Source organism: Eutrigla gurnardus (assembly GCF_963514095.1).
Source record: "Eutrigla gurnardus genome assembly, chromosome: 1".
In the NCBI taxonomy this organism is placed as follows: Eukaryota; Metazoa; Chordata; class Actinopteri; order Perciformes; family Triglidae; genus Eutrigla; species Eutrigla gurnardus.
Genome location: NC_139915.1, coordinates 2103633 through 2120963, shown reverse-complemented (window position 1 = coordinate 2120963; position 17331 = coordinate 2103633). Strand labels below are relative to the sequence as shown.

The following is a 17331-nucleotide window of genomic DNA, read 5'->3' as shown; positions in this document are numbered from 1 at the left end:
AAACTTCCCTTAGGGTTTGTGTGTAGGATCATTACGCGACTCCAATTAGAATACGATGGACATTTTGACTTTAGTCATGTTGACAGCTTGAACAAAAAACAAAAGTTATATGGAATTCTTCATCATTCATTTAAACATATACACCTGCCAGCTATTTCCCTCTAGAGTTGGTAGTGACCAAAACTGAGCTAAAAGAGTGAATATTGGATTTGCTGGATGTGTGTTTAAGCAACAAGCTCACCATACCATCTTAAAAGGAGATGATATGTCAATGTTATGTTAACTTTTAACCATTTGCTTCGGTAGCACCTCAGATTTCTCAATAGAAATGACTACAATATCTTTTCAGGCACCTTTATTTAAAAGGTGAAGTGGCAAGAGCATCAAATCACACAACGCACAAACAACAAAGGTAGGCACACATGTGCAAAGAAGATCCGAATCAGCATCACGCCATCTAATCGGTGCTCTCATACATGAAGAAATGTCAGTGCTCCGAAGACACAATCCAATACGGCACGGAAATACAAACATTGCACTCAAGGAACTACTTTGGAATGTGCTCATATTTTAAAGTATTTAAAAACACGTTATAGAAATCAAAACATTTCTTCATAATCTTTAAATATTAGTTAAAATATCTCAGGGGCTTTATTATTATTATCTATTGGACCTGAGAGATTGTACTTTGTCATTTGAATTCTATATTAAAATGTACATAAATATCCACTTTTTCTACTGCAGCACTTAATGGAAAATGCCATATTATTACCAAACAGTACCCAAACAAGAACATATCGTTATAGTGATATCATAGCAACACACTATATGATTGGTCCCTAAACAGAAATGATCTTTTCTTCCTCGATGCAGCAAATGATCCATCAATATTTAAAGAAAACAACATATATATATATATAAAACGTATTGCTGTTTACTATTACAAAGAAAACATTATCCATAAAACCTCCCAAAACGTCTTTGGCCCTTGAGAGTCAGGGGATTCAAGTGAGTCCGAGTGTGATGAAACGGTAAACTGGCAGAGACGGAGGATGATTCTCTCCTGGGGTTCTTTGGTGGTTCTGTTAGACTCAGTCCAAAGATCTTCATCACGCCTCGCACAAAGCCCCCCCTCTGCTTACGTGGGCCCATGTCTGTTGTAGTAGTCACTGAAGAGTGTTGAAATACTGATAACCAGACACATCACCACGAACAGCGTCAGGGCGATCCAGAGGAGTCGCCGACTCACGGGAACTTTGGGACAAAACCGACCAAGAAGAACCAGGACCTCCTCCATCCTCCTGTGGAGATAATGACCTCATACATGGGATATGTTCTCAGTGTTCCATGCATGTTCTTTAAATGACGGATATGTATCTAAATATTTACTGTGGCCTGAAATCATAAAGATATAAATAGACAAAAGTAAACAATATGTGTTTGATGGATATATCCAGGATGTCAAACTGTTTCAGCAGCAAAAACAGCTTTTACTGGAAATGTGAAGCAACTTAAATGCAGAAATGTTGACTATCATGGTGTGGATGAGATTTGTACCATTTTGTATTTTGAATGGAGGTAAATTATGGTATGCTTATGTCAATCCTGTCAAAGAACAACATAATGCATATTCACTTTCTTATTAAAAGCAGCAGGCTCGGTTTTACCTGCTCGTCCTTCTCCTCTTTCCGCTCTCCTCATCTTTATTTTTGGATTCCAGCAGTTTCTCTGCAGCGTTTTGCTCTCCCTGCTTCTCCTCCTGAAGCACTTTGCTTTGCTTCAGTCCCTCTTGGTAGCTGCATGGAAAACCATCAACATTACAAGAAAGATCTACACAAGTATTCATATTTAGTGGTTGTAACATACTCAGCAGCATATACACCTGCACAACAATAACCGATGCGTCCCATAAACATGGTGATTTATGGTGAGCAACAACAATGTGATGAGGAGAGGACGCCTCACCCTTTATTATATGCCTCCTCCTCAATCTTTGCCTTGAGCTCCGCTCTGATCTCGGTCCTGATCTCTTCTAAGTTGACTGGAGGCTTGGCCGGCTCGCTTTCCTGCTCCGACGCACTCTTTCCACTGCATTGTTTCAGATGGGAAAGAACAATGAGCCTCGGACACCACCAATCAGAGCAGACGTTATAAAACCGGGAGGAGCGCACATTCAGGTTCCATCACAACACCTCGGCCTTGTTGCAGAGTGGACACAACTGGAGCGGTCGTGTGCATAACAGACACAAACACAGGCCAGGCGTGTAGAAAAGAATCTTTGTTATTGCTACTCTCATCTCCTCCCAGAACACTGGAGAGCTCCACTCAGCCTCTCTTTAGAACCAGGATGTGATTGGAGCCTCATGCCTGGACTTTGTCAAACCCGTCGCTAAAATGTTTAGATTACAAGCCAGGACAGCACATCCATCAATGGCAGGAGATTTTAATCATCGTTTATGCTGTCCAGGGTTTTTTTCACCCTACTGGGGGCTTTGGCTGCGCTGTAAAACACATCCTGAAGGTCACACAAACAAGACAAAGGTCACCCCGAAGCACAAAATGCTTTTGATAAGAAGGATTACAAGTTCAGATTCGTCCTGGCCCATTGTTTTAAAGCACCTTTAGGGGACCTTGGGAATCGTGTGTGTGTGTGTGTGTGTGTGTGTGTGTGTGTGTGTGTGTGTGTGTGTGTGTGTGTGTGTGTGTGCGTGTGTGTGTGTGTGTGTGTGTGTGTGTGTGTGTTTGTGTGCGTGTGTGTACATGAAACACACCATTCTGCTGCTGGTTGCGCGGCCTCGGTTGGAGCGTTGCCTTTCACATCATTTGCTTCACACTAAAGAGGAGAGCGTTGAATATTGTAAATATAATATTATTACAATAATAACACAATTAACAGGCATGATAGGAGTATTCACATCCTTCTCTGAAGTAAAAGTACTGACAAAACAATGTAAAAATACTGCCTGGCATTTCAAATCCCACAGTATTATGAGGTAAATATACAAGTATCAAAAGTAAAAGCACTCTTTCTGAAAAGAAAATGACCCTGCTGTACATTAGTATATATGATGTTATTAGATTGTAAACGCTATTGTATCAATGTGAAAGCAGTGTTTTACTGTCGTAGCTGAATGAGGTCAAGCTTTATGTCGTTTTTAGGTCGTTTTAATCAGTGACTCCTAACCTAGAGGACAGACCTGTTCAGTGAGGCACATGAAATGATTAATGGGAGAGGAAATAAGTCAAAGTAGTTCTGCAACACAACTATGTTTTAATATTTCTCAGATTTTTTTTGTGAAATATTGGATAATTTTACCTCTTTGAGGTTCAAACAGTTTTAAATGAAACCATTTGAGAAGACTAAAGGGGAAATGTCTCTTTAGTAGAACTGCTGACAACAAGACGTCTGAAACCCCAAAGAGATTCTGTTTTTCGAGTCTCAAGATTTTATCTGTTTTTACATGTAAAGTCTTAAACGGTACACTAAATAGTACCTTCAGCTGCAGTACTACTGCAGTACCTCTGAGAATGAATATAGAAACAACTTATTTATCACTAATAACCAGTAAATGACATGTTCTAAAACTAATTATTTTCATAACTAAGATGACTCTATAGTACTAAGTCATTGTACCAAACTTTCACTCAGCAGTCAGATTTAATGCAGTGGGTGTCGAGAGGATATGACAGGACGACCTGATAGGTCAGGACGACGTACCAGGACAGGAAGAGCAGCACCGGCAGCGGGTCCCACGTTGGGGGCCACGTTGGGGGCCATGTTGGGGGCCGGGCCAGCTGTGACTGGGGTCTGTCCTGGGATGTTCAGTAGGTTAAATTTAGGCACCACCGCTACGCTGACCCTACGTCTGGGAAGAGCCTAGTCGGGATGAAATGGAGACAGAACATAGCCATCGGTAACAAACAGAAGAAGGTAGTGTTTAATGCTGATTAGCATGTTATAATGCTTATAATATACGCTACATGCTCAGATGGTACACCTGGTAAAGATTATACCAATTTAGCATCAGCATGTTAGCATTGCCATCGTGAGGCTGTTAGCATGCTGACGTTAGCGTTTAGCTCACAGAGCCGCTAGCCTGGTTGAGGACTTATAGTTTTATTACAATATAAATATGAACAAAAAAGCCTTGATTATGTTTTAAAAAACAAGTTTTGACCAATGAATCATCAAAACATTGAATTTACAAACATATGAACAACAGCAAAGCAGCAAATCCTCATATTTGAGAAGCTGGAATGAGTTTTTCAAAACATATGTTCTAATGAATCAACTAATTATATCATCATGAATAAATCCCCTCAGACAGACTGAAGTACTTACCTTTCCCATGGTGAGGGACATCGATCTCGATGGCCGGGGAACACCATCGTCTTTATAGAGAAATAAACATCACACATTAAACATAAGCATGCTGGGAACGTTATCAAAGCTGAGGAGGAACTGCTCAATAACCCAGCATTAAAATACTCCGGGTACATGGTTCAAATGTCTAAAAGAGCTTCATCAAAGCCTTGCCTGGATAAATGGTTTTAAACCGTTTCCATTTACAAGCGTGTAACATTTTGTAGTAACAGTACGTCGCATGTGTTTTCCTGTGCTCGTCTGACCTCCAGTGTCCACTGAACCTCCGTAACAGCGATTAGAGTTCTGGTTGGCCAGCTTCTTGAACTCCGTCAGCTCTGCATGGTCCTTCTCATACGTCCGCTTCAGATTTTCCACATATTGCATCATGACCTCGGTGGCCTTGTTCATACGTTTTTCCTGTTGCACAAAGAACAAAAATCTGTCAAGAGTACAAATAGACTGCATGACAATGTATGAGCACAGAAACATGACACAGATACAACCTCTCTTTCACCAGCGAGTTAGTGTGTTGCTGTTAAGTAAGAGGCTTTTTCTCGGCTGCTGGGAACACGGCTGAAGAGAGCAGTGACACTGAACCATACAGTAAACGTACTGTAAAATCAACAGATGCTCAAATATGCACAGAGCTCATGGAGAGAAATACGTCATGGAAAAGTCCTTATAATAACAGTAAAATAAATCCTACTTCAAATATATTGCCTTTTCTTTATACATTAGGGATTATCACACATCCAAGTTATTATTTGCAATAAACAAACTGTGTGAAGCAGTTTAACATTACAGAATATAATATAATATAATATAATATATATAGTGGCTGTCAACAAAACAAACTTAAAGTAGGTCAACAGTCATCTGATGTTATAGGAACCTTCATTTCTGTGCCTTATAATTAGATTGTTATTAATAGAGGGGCAGCGGGGCAAGGGAGGGATGAAAAGGGCAGTAAATTAGGGATTAAGGGAGTGAGGGCAGTGGTTGGGGATTATAAATAGTTAAAGACCTTTTTACTACAAAAACATTTGCTCTTTAACTGATATTTGTTTTGGCCGTCACAAGGTCAGCCATGACAGCAGATAGAAATCTTCCCCATCATTTTTAAAATGCTGCCAAAACAGGCATCCCACTGACGCCATCCTGAAAAAGTATCCATTAAACAAGATGTACTGTTTATTTACACAATGCAGGGTCTTTATCTGTACTCCCTTAGTGGTTATGAGCGTACCTGTCGAACTGCTCCGACGATCTCTGACCTGCTGGACAGCCGCGTGGCCAGTCGGTGCAGCACTGCTATCGTCTCTATGAAGCGCTGGTAGGCCTCGCGCTGCTCCAGGTTCTGCCACTGTGGCGAGGTCATCTGTGAGCGTCAGGTTTGGGAGAGTAACGGGGGGAGGGGTTGGACCCAAAAGCAGGCAGGAGACAAAAGGTAACGGCAAAAAATATTAATAATCAACACGAGAGGGTGGGGGAGTCAGGACAGGAAACCACACAGGGGACAAAACTACAAAAAAGACAGGAACTCAACCCTTAAAAAACACAGATCATGACAGTAGCCCCCCACCCCTTAAGGGACGGATCCCAGACGTCCAAAAACTCCACAAATGATTAGTCAGGAGGGTGGGTGGAGGGGGCTTGGAGGAGGGTCTGAGGAAACGTAGGTTGGGTGGGGGGGGCCTGGGGGAGGAGCTTGGACTGGGCCGCTCTGGAGGCCGGGCAGGTGGGCGAGACCAATCAGGAGGGTGACCAAGCGGACAAGGACACTCGGGAGGCCGGGCAGGTGGGCGAGACCAATCAGGAGGGTGACCAAGCGGGCGGGGCTGCTCTGGAGGCCAGGCAGGGACAGCAGACTGCTGAGACTCCGGCGAGGCTGGGACTGCAGGCTGCTGAGGCGCCGCAGGTGCAGGAACTGAGGACGGCAGAGTCTCTGCTGATGCTGATGTTGATGGCTTAAACGCCCCTATGCAGGAACTAGCGACGAGCAAACCCCCGGTAAGATGCGTGAAGCAGGCGTCAGGCGGCTCCTAGGCCCACCCAGGGCCAGGCGAGTACCCAGAAACGGGTCCAATCAGGAATTCAGAGGCTGCCTGACTGGAGAGTGTGATGGCCGGGGATCAGGGGCAGAAACCAGGCAGGCAGGGAGCCACGGCCTGGAGGAAACCAGCTCCTCGCTGTCAGGGTATCTGTGCTCTGCTTTGCGGCACTGGAGCTCGTAAATCTCCAATTAAAAAAAACCCCTGCTGGGTCCACTTTACGTGGTCGGGTCATTCTGTCAGGTTTGGTTGAGTAACGGGGGGAAAAGGGGTTGGACCCAAAAGCAGGCAGGAGACAAAAGGTTACGGCAAAAAATAGTTATTAAACTAACAAACAAAGTGACAACTTAGGGAGACTAAGAGGGCAAAACGGCATTGAAAAAGAAACACTTAGGATCCACCAAAAACACAAAAAGGACACGGGAGGCTGGAGACAGGAACACGGACGTAGGTTAGTGCAGCATGGAGGGAAACAAACAATGAGCCGACAGGGAGCTGAGGAACAGGTGAAACACATTAGAGCAGGTAGGGTAATCAACACCAGAGGGTGGGGGAGTCAAGGACCAGGAAGTACAAGACAGGAAACCACACAGGTGACAAAACTACAAAATAAAACAGGAAATCAACCCTTGAAAAACCCAGATCATGACTGTGAGACACACAACAACATCTCGTTACAACTCTCTCGCGAAGACTAAGTGTACATCAGCGTCCCCGTTTGTACCTGGGATCGACTCCAAGGAGATAAATATTTACCGTGGGACACTTACAGGGAAACCATAAACAGACGAAAGACCCGGAGGGGATTCATCTTTCCTAGCTCATCTAATACGACTGCTGTTTTTGGAGGGGCTTACCTTCAGTGCTCCTTTGAACTCTTCGAGTTCTTTCTCGGTGTCTTCCTCAGTCAGGTTCCTCTCCCTCTCCGCCTGTTTGAGCCGCATCTCCAGAGTGTAGTTGTCGTTACGAAATGCCAGTGACAGCTGCACAAATGCGTTCTGCAGGGAGGAAGTAACTGCAATATATGAATGGCACATTAAACGGCACAGTAAATACAGATGAACTGCTGCTGATGGCAACACTCCAACTCAGTAATAAATCAGAGGAATCCATAGAAAACTCTCCCACGGTGCAGCACACACACACACAAACACACACACAAACACAACCACACACACATATACACACGCACAAACACACAAACACACGCACACACACACACACACAAACAAACACACACACACACACACACAGGCTAATTGAGAGTCTGTACAGTATTTTGCGTAAAACTAATATGCATTTTAAGTGTTTAACGTGTTTGGATAACGAGGGGAAACCGAGCAGCCTCGAGGAGAGCGTGGGGAAGGAGCGTCTGACATTTGATCTCTGCATGTTTTGCTGCGTTGATCAAAGCCATTCTGCACAGTGTTCCAACATACATGGGCCACGTCTGAGAGGAAATATATGACCTCTGACTGTCCTGATTCAGATGCATCCCAGGGGGGGCAGCCAGAGGGGCTGCAGCCCAAACCCGACAGCGTCATTAACGTTTGCAGGAAATAACTCAGAGTCTCTTCGGTCTGGTCAGGAACAGAAAAACACTTTCCTGTTGACTGAACACCGGCAAACTCAGGCAGCCATTTTTTTTCTCTCACAAAGGTGTAATTAACTACCTTGGTAGCAAAACAAGTTATTAGGACATGGGGCTACGTGTGGTACATGTACAGCACTGAGTGGAACAACACTGTGCTTGAAACCGAAGTAAACACATTACTGTTGGCAGTCACTTTTATGACCCATTGTGTGATGCTCCATGCACCGGTTAATTACTGTGGAGCGTTTTGAAGGCGTAAAAATGAGAATGAGAATATTAAATTGTTTTGGGAAGCAGAAAATGCATGAAGCAAATTCTAGTTTTACTATATTTTTGTTCTTCTACATAGCAGTTTTGGTTGTTTTTCAGTAGTAAATGTATTTGCAAATAAGATGAGTCTCTTACTCCTATAAGAAGATTACTACCACTCCTAAGACTAAGGCTGCTATCAATTTTCTCATCTAACTCAAAGCAACAGGAAAACAAAATCAGCTGTAGCATGCATGGCCAACGTACTGAACTTCAATCCTGCATCATGAAAGGGAATAATGTAATGCTTTTGTGATGAATATATTTATGTTTAGCAGAAATAATAGATCAGATACTCACCTCCACTTCTTTCTCAGTGAGAGGGGGAGCACTGGAATGAAATCAAAGAGCAACTGTTAGTATGGCGAGTAATGTAGAGGTCGAATGATTTTTAAAAGCCAATATAATAACGATAGTCTTCTCTGGAGCATTAAAAAGCAGACAGCCGATCAATCAGGCAATACCCTTTGATTGCGAGAAAATTACCTAAATAAAAAGCCAATATAAATCTGATTCATCTGAAAAATCCAATTTAAAGTGGCAGTCTGTAAGATTTGAGATCCGTTGCTTCTGGCGGCCTCTTTGGCGGAATCATCTCATCTCCTGTGATGCCTTCAAATCCGGTCCGTCCTTTTCCCTCGTTGGCGGTCACTTTGCTTCTTGATGACTTTCCTTCTCCACTTCCATTAGTTTTTGTTATTTTTTTTGCGATTAGACAGGAAAAACAAGGCATATAATTAAAGTTTGTTACGCACCAGCCTGGTAGACCTCGGTGGAGTTTGAGTTTTCTCAGCATCACATCTGAAATGTTTGGCATGGCGTCGGACTTCCCCTTCGCCTCCTCACTTCTGGCTGAGTTTGGAGACGGTGGAAGACCTGCAGACACATCGTTGCACAAATCAGTCCAGAAGAAAATTATCTGGACCTTTTCCAAGAAAGTTTTGATCCAAGTCTCAAGTAATTCGAGTCGGATTTAAAGTCAAGATTCAAGTTCTACAAGTCTGTACATCCACGAGTCTTGAAAGTGATATGATAAGTCAGTAAACTGATTCAGTAGTGTCAGAGACTGTACACAGCAGGATTCATTTCATTAACTAACATTAACCACCGTCATTGGTACTGGTCGTACCGGACCAAGTTTGGCTGCAGCATCAAAACCGCTGAGTGTTAAAGGAGTCATCACCTGGAAATCGCAATTTCTCTTGTTAAAACATGCATATCTGTGTTTGACCTCAGTTGAAACTTGCCTGAAAGGCTGGAGTTTGAAAGTGGCGCCGTTTTTTCGCTTCTGCTCTTTTTCCGAACAGGAATAGCACACAAGGGTGTGCATTCCTAAAGCACGAGATTTTGATTCTGCGCCTTCGGTGACGTCACCGTGGCGGCTACTTGCATAAGCCCACCCCTCTTTCACCACCCAACCCCGCCCCGTCCGCTACCTGAAATCACCGAAGCGCCGCCATTATGTTTTGGAGTCTGCATGCAGGCAAGCCCCCCCGGCTCTGTCCTTCCTGCGGCGAATCAACGCGCGCCTCATTACATATTATACAATGCACATCCGGACCAGTCAAAACCTCGCGCGTAATCTCGCGTGATAAAATCGCGGTACGAAAAAGGGTCAGAACAAGCTCAATGTTTGATTAAAAGTTTTTTTTTTTTTTCTAATAAGTTTTACGAATTGATCCAAAGCGATCCAAGGGGGGCTGGATACGTATAAAACCAGGTGATGACTCCTTTAAATTGAGGGAGGAATTTCAACTTTTCATTTGTAAAAAAAAGAATATGTTATTGTATCTTTCAAATATGACACAGTCTTGCTTTGAAGTCTCCAAGTGTAAATAGAGGTTTTAGGTCAAAAACACTGTTGAACATTTTGGTCAAATCTTAATGTCGGCTCCAAATAAACTCTCAAGTCGTTTTTGTGACTTAATTTCCAGGTCTACATTATTCTATTTCCAAAACACTCAAAGTATCTAAAATCTAACTCCATCTTCCACAGTTGGTCTTCCTCATCCTTTAACAATCATGCCATCTGCTGCTGGAACTATAAAACAGCATTTGTTTCTCTGTCATGAGGTTTCCAGTAAACGGGCGGCACGAGAGAGGAAAACAAGATCATATCATTTGCTGAACAGACAGAACAGATTTCCCTGAGATTCAGGAAGTGCCCACCCTTGGTGACATTAGTAGAACTGTACTTTGTACTGAAAGTGCTCGTGTTTGACGTGGACAACAGGGACAACAAGGACGTTTACCTTTTTCCTGTTCAGCAGCTTCACTCAGGTCCGGTAACTTGGATCCCACGAGGCTTTGATTACGCATCAGCTTGTGCTCCTGTATCCACAAACGCACACACAAACGAAGCACTTTAACACATTTTACATACATTTTACAGACGAGGCATCAGACATGTAATCTGCTGAACCAATGCTTTACCTCTCTGAATTTAGAGAGTTTCTGTACACCTCCCTGCTGGGTGGGGAGGTCTTTGTACCCTGAGGACTTGAAGACAGCATCCCGGGGCTTCTCTGCGAAGGTGTCCTCCGCCGTAGGAGGGAAACTCGGGGCTCCATTTCTAGAATTAAGGCTGCCTACAGCATCCCAGGAAACAGCCCTCATAAGTGGAGGGAAGGCCCCGATGGTCTTGATTTCTGCTGTGCAGGGGGCCTGTTGAGTAGGGGGGCGGGGGACGGGCTTGGCCACACCTGTGGCTGGGGCCTGGTTTGGGTTTCGACCTGGTCCCTCGTCTGCTTTACCGACTGCTGGAGGACTCTTAGGTCCAGCAGGATCACAGTTCTCCTTGTGAACAGCAAAACGGGGTGTAAGAGTCCCAGAGGACACTTTCCTTTTGTCTGAGGGCTTCCAGTCCACCAACAGTCTGTTGCCCTGCAGTTAGCAAGATAATAACCATTATTCACACATTAGCATTCATGTTGGGTTCATAACCCTGAAGTGTATTAATTATAGTCAAATGTTGCACACAGTCAGCATCCTTCATTGGACAACCCTGAATGCCTTTACAAAAACATTTGTGCGATTCCATCTTGTAGATGTTGAGATATTTCTTGGAAAAGTGGAACATTTGAAGGGTTTCAAGTCAGGATTCATCCTCTGGGGGGCATGCATGTCTGGACAAACTCCCATGGCAATCCATCCGACAGCTGTTAGGACACTTGAGTCTGGACTAAAGTGGACGATCGGCCAACACCGCCGCCCCTCGAGAGCCATACCGCTAACAGAGTCTTTAAAAACATATCTGAACCAACGAGGCTGAAACAACCGAGCAACAAAGAAATCAGTTACACTTCTGCAGCTCAAGTATTAAGATGATTTCCATGGGGACAGTGGGCAGGATTCTTGTCCTTTTGCTTGACACAACTCCTTTATCTATTAGACAACATTAAGTTTTGCATATTTGTGTAAATAAAAGAAGGAACAGAGTGAATCTAACCTCCTGATCTTGAGTCGTTATCTCAGGCTGATCTCGCACTGAAGGAACTTCCAGAAGCTACAAGAGAGGACAACATAGCAACGTTTCTTGTGTTAAAATAAATAGAAATAAATACGACCAGGACTATTTAATCTACATTTTTTAATGATGACAATTTCTTTACCTGCCCAACTGACTGTGAGCTGACATATGTTGACTCTGTGGAAACAGCAGAAAATAACCCACAAAATCAAAAAGGAAACATGGACGACAGGTTATAAGTTAACTGGATGTTTATATACAATAGCACATTACCAGTTTGAGGAGCCACAGTCAGTGAGGTGCTTCTAGATGAACCCGGTGACGATGACGGAGTCAGAGTTGGAGAAAGAGCTGTGGAAGAGAAAATCCTTGGTAAAATAAAGACTGGACTAAATGAGTTCCTTTTACTACTAAACTAAATCAATTAGAGGTGAAATAGTTTAGCAGAGAATGTAATATATATGTAAATATATCGATTTTTATTTTTAGATTACAATTACAATGAATTAAACTCGTTAAGACATCAATTTAAATGTGTGTATGTCTGTGAAATCTACCTGCGGGCGACTCAGAGAGGGAGCGGCGGCCGCGGCGTGTCAGGAAACGGTCGCTGACCTTCTTGGCCTGTTGGAGCAGATCCAGGTTCTTCTGTCGATCCTCCTCAGAGAGCTGCAGCTCCGGCAGCGGATCCTTCACCAGGTCGATCACATTACCTGTGCCGTCTGAGAAGACAAGCACACTTTTGTTTTAGTTCCGTATTTCTCTCCGTATACTTGCTTGCCTGATCGAATATCAGGAAATGAGCTTTAAAAACATTTTGTACAAGACATTTTGGAGGGACATGAAGTTCACTAAGTCTGTGAGCTCTTTTTGGATTTGTAGAAGATATTTTTCAATATAAAAGTGTCATGGCGATGAGTAATTTACAGATGGATGCGAGCCAAGAAGGAAAGTCAGGTGATGAGGTTCAGCCAAGTCAGGGATGTTTTTTTTATCTCCTCCTCCACCTCAGCAACAAGCTAAACATCAAAGTAATCAAGGCTGCATCCCAGGCATGTGGGAGGACACACTGACAGATTTATCTCCCAGGACACCTATGACCAAACTAAGTCGAAATGCATTGAAGCTCTTTGTGCAACCAAACAGCGTGAGAGTGTTTCATTGATTTTGTTCATCCTGGGAAAGACAGAAGATACGAATGTCCACTTAAAACTGGGGCTGGACTAAAGTACATGCTGCTAACGATAACATCAAATACCTTGCATGGTGTCTTGGTTATCTTTTGATAATTCCAGCTGCAGTGTGTGTGTGTGTGTGTGTGTGTGTGTGTGTGTGTGTGTGTGTGTGTGTGTGTGTTGGGTTTACCGACTGTGGTGATGGGTCCTCCAGAGGAGTTTCTGGCCAGGCGAGCTCTGGGACTGTGTGGCCTGAAAGAGGAAGCAGTAATTATACAGACACAATGTCCCTGTTTACAGTCCAAAAAGAAGAAAATGTCTGTGTTTGAGATGATGGACGATTACCTGGTCTGCTCCAGAGGACGCCCATCTTGTGGGAGAATAGCGGCCTGCTGTGGGTAGACGATGGTGGGGGCGGTCATGACGACAGCTCGGATTTTGCCAGGAGTAGACTGAACAAAAAAAACACAAAAAATGTATAAAATAAAACAAGGTTACTGCAAAACTGGCAGGTGTTTCAATTGCATCAATAATCCCACCTTCACTGCAGGGAACACCAAAGATCTCCATTCAGTATTGTGGTATCATCTTAAACCTTAAATAAAGATCACTTCAGTACTTCTACTACTTTCTTACTTTTAAATGATGGTGAAAAGTGAAGCAGAGGCCTTTCAGTCTCTTGAAAGAGTCTCATCATGTCTGTCTGTCCGGAGCCACAGAACCCATTATACAACTATTTTCACGGACTAAGACGAGTTAACAGGATTTTAATAATTCCTCACTTTCAAATATTTGCAAAACTTCACATCTGCTTAAATTATAGGTCCTTCAAATCCTGTTTCATAAAATCCCAAATCCTTGTCCAACCTTAAAAGGTAAGCAGTCAAGAAACACAGACTGAGATCAAACAGTAATTCCCTAAGAGCTCCTCTTCTCTTATCGTTGCACTAGAATCCAAATAAAAGGATTCCTTCTGATGATAATGCTGCAGAAAGGCCACGGCTGCGCTGTTTTAAAGGTGGATTCACTTATAGTGCTGGCATATGCCCTGAAGATTTGATTATACAGCTTCATTCTGCAGAGATCTCTTATCATAGCTTTTATGGCCGACTGCAGAGGAAACAGAAGAGGATGTTCTCAGACTGTTTAACACGTCGCCGTCTGCAGGATGTTCACTCAATCAACTTCTGAATCTGAAACCTGCAAGATGATATTCTCCATCTTGTTATGAAATGCTGAAAAACATACATCTCTAATCCTGGAAATAGTAGTAAATCTAAATGAGGCAATTATTTGAGGTAACGTCTATGACACCCATGTCTATAATGCATTATTATCTGCTTGTATCTGTATGATTATAGTTTATTAAACCTCCCACAGCTGAAATACATTATAATATTTATACAATGTATTATAATCACTATTAATACATTATAATGTGATTATAAGTTCTTATTGTTTGATTCAAGCTAAGTGAAAAAATAGTATTAAATCCTCGAGGGGAACGAGGGATTAAGGGGTTACATTTTTGGTTTTCTAAACTAAGAAGCATTCTGAGGACAAAGGAGGAACCTCTTTTCAAGGAAGACGCTCAGTAGCAACATTGAGAACATTTCCCTGACCAGAGCCAAATGGAGATTTTACGGCCTCACATGCTTTTTCCCAAAACAGAATCAGAAATCCAAAAAGTGACTCACCGTACTGGGAGAGCTGGAGGAACTGTCCAGATCCTCAGGGGAGTCCTCCTCTTCCTCGGGCAGCGTGGGCATGTTGGGGAGCAGCGGGGGGCGTGAGCGGGTGTGGGGGAAAATAAAAGGTCTCTCAGGAGCGCAGGACTCACTTTGAGGAGATCCCTGCAGGAAGAGATCCTCCTCTTCCTGGGGCTGCAATGTCATGCACACATGAAGACAAGTATGTTATGCATGACATGTATGCATTAGATGAGTTAGATGAGAAACTGAATTACACATGAATGGTGCGATTCTGCAGAAGTCTTTGGCTAACCACAGCTAAAAACAGAAATATATCCCAAAACTGCTTCATGCTCCATTGAACAGCGGTTTGAGATCATTTCTTCCAAAATGCTGTAACATCAGAAACAAAACTCTCACAGTAGCATTCATTCCAGCGAAATATGAGTTAATTCAATGTATCAAATCAAATAGTGGAAATGTCATGAAAGATTTAATCAGCCATCAACAAGGCAGAGTGGGTCAAACTTCTCCGACAAAGTTCAGCAAATACTATTCATCTAATTGTTTTATTTATGCCATGAAATAAAAAAAGGAGAATATCCCCTTAAAGGTGTACAGTTTTTGACCACTAGTAGCGCTATGGAGCAATGTTTGTACGCGTGCACAACACAGTCCACATCCTGCTGTTGGTTTCAGGCTGGTCAATAGATGGGGAAGCAGCCGACACTTGGCTTTGTAAGAAACACTTTAAACTTTAAGTTTGTGAGTATATTTACTGAAAGAAAGAGGGAAAACATGCATTAGGGAAAGTGAAACATAAGATTCTTCTAGACTCCAGAAGTAACAAGCAGCAATTTGCTGATTTTTCATCTGAGTGATGCTCAGCGGAGCAGCAAAGAAAAGCTGCAACACGAGTGATCGGGAAACACAAGTAAAGAGTCACTTAGCCTGGGCCTCAGGCCAAAGCTCAGTGTGTTTCTCTGAGGAAGGTAACGTGGTGGCCAGTAGCACACCGACTGGAATGCATTGGATTGGTATAAAACGCAGCTAATGTACATCGAGTGTAACTTGAGAGCAAGTTTGGGTTAGACTGCCTGAGGCGATGGGCTCCTGAAGAAGAGTATAAAACAACCATACATGGAAGTTAACTGAGAGGAGAAATAATTAGTCTCCAATAAAACACTTTGTTTTTACTTAAAGATTCAACAGTGTGAATTAATTAAAGCTTAATCTCCTGGAAGAGACTGTGAGTGTTATGTTAATAACTGAGATGTGAGATTTGGCCAAAGATACAACAAAATACAAGCGGTGTGAGAGGAAAGCCAACAGCAAACAAACGGACGTTTCCCTTGGCTTTGAGAAGAAAGAAAATAAATTATCAATCACAACAGCTAAGGGAACTGAGAACGTGTTCCTACGTGAGAGGCTGGGAAACATCAGGAGTGCTAATATGAAGCCGTATGGAGGTGAGTCAGCACTCAATGCATTCATTCTCAACATTAATCATCAACATTAGTGCTACAATATAGCACTTTGAGATGGTTTTTAACCATGAAAAGTGTGTTACAAATCAAATGTATTATTATTAATATTATTAATGCCAAACAATGTAAACATTTGTGTAATTTGAATCCATGATATGGTCTATGGTTTATGTGCAAAACAATCCTGTGCTGCAGATAAAATAGATAATATAATCAAGCATTTGATTATTCGATTGTGAGAAAATGAAAAACAATCATTTGATCAATTCCCCATAGCTCTTCCCAAATGCCCCAAAGCCCAAACATATTCAGTTTACTGCTTATGAATCCTATTATTTTGCCAATTTAGTAAATGCCATTCCTTTTTTTACTGTTCCAGCAATCTGGCTGATGAGACTAAAGAGAAACAGGAGCCAGTGTGTTATAAAATAATATTTGCAACTTGTTTGAGCCTTTGTTCAAAGTCCCAGCTTTCCCTTTATGGAAACACATTTATGCAAAGCTTAGCGCCGAGCAGAATTAACCCTTTGAAGGAGGCGAGCCTGGGCTAATGCCCCCCCACCCATTGGCCCATCCAAAAATAGAAAGATATAAATATGCATGACCGGCACAGATGTGGCTGTGTTTTCACTGCCAGAGCAGATGATGAATCAGGCGTGTAGGCGAGTGAAAGGTGTGATGAATTATTGGTTATTTCAGAGGTATGGCATGCACTTTAAGCGAGGACAAATGCTCTGTGAATTCAGGTCCAGAATATAAAGTGTGCTGTTCTTTGTCATCACAAACATGACATGTTCTTGGGAACATAAAGGGACAGAAAGGCTCCGAGTCCCAGGGATGGAAATGGCTGTTTAACCGTCTCCTAGCGAGCTGCGAGGAAAATTCCTCACTAAAAGAATATCATACAGTATTTAATTCAGTACTTTTTTTTTCTCAATCTGTAGCAGCAGTTACTACTCACATTTCAACAATCTGATTTTCATTCCTGTATGAACTGTCTTTGCAGTCTAATTCTTATTTAAAGTTTATTTGAAAAGGGACAGATACAAAAAATAGATCATCTGATGCATCATAGTGTTTTTAGCCGAAGCTAATTGACAACACTTGAAAAGGAAAACATGGTTTGGTATTGTGAGTTTGCACACAGCGCACGCAAATTTACATTTTCTTAATTTTGTGAGTCACCAAA

At 42.6% G+C, this 17331-nt stretch overlaps 1 protein-coding gene across 4 annotated transcripts in view; it reads right to left on the bottom strand.

Annotated features, from left to right (window-relative positions):
- Positions 1-151: 151 nt before the first annotated feature.
- The window catches only part of mrvi1 (murine retrovirus integration site 1 homolog), a 19511-nt gene continuing 2331 nt past the window's right edge, over positions 152-17331 (bottom strand). For 3 of the 4 annotated variants that reach the window (XM_084007704.1, XM_084007703.1, XM_084007702.1), the window contains exons 2-21: positions 14662-14847; positions 13310-13416; positions 13155-13216; positions 12347-12511; positions 12063-12140; positions 11932-11966; positions 11769-11825; positions 10754-11203; positions 10573-10651; positions 9076-9196; positions 8621-8651; positions 7275-7415; positions 5613-5744; positions 4630-4783; positions 4343-4392; positions 3719-3877; positions 2772-2833; positions 1966-2088; positions 1668-1796; positions 153-1301 (exon numbers count right to left, since the gene is read on the bottom strand). In XM_084007704.1, coding sequence (XP_083863830.1) covers positions 1139-1301; positions 1668-1796; positions 1966-2088; positions 2772-2833; positions 3719-3877; positions 4343-4392; positions 4630-4783; positions 5613-5744; positions 7275-7415; positions 8621-8651; positions 9076-9196; positions 10573-10651; positions 10754-11203; positions 11769-11825; positions 11932-11966; positions 12063-12140; positions 12347-12511; positions 13155-13216; positions 13310-13416; positions 14662-14733 — 2370 coding nt within the window. In that variant the 5' untranslated portion in view covers positions 14734-14847 and the 3' untranslated portion in view covers positions 153-1138. Of the gene's footprint in view, positions 1302-1667; positions 1797-1965; positions 2089-2771; positions 2834-3718; positions 3878-4342; positions 4393-4629; positions 4784-5612; positions 5745-7274; positions 7416-8620; positions 8652-9075; positions 9197-10572; positions 10652-10753; positions 11204-11768; positions 11826-11931; positions 11967-12062; positions 12141-12346; positions 12512-13154; positions 13217-13309; positions 13417-14661; positions 14848-17331 lie in introns of all 4 variants that reach the window. The other variant, XM_084007701.1, reaches the window with a different exon arrangement.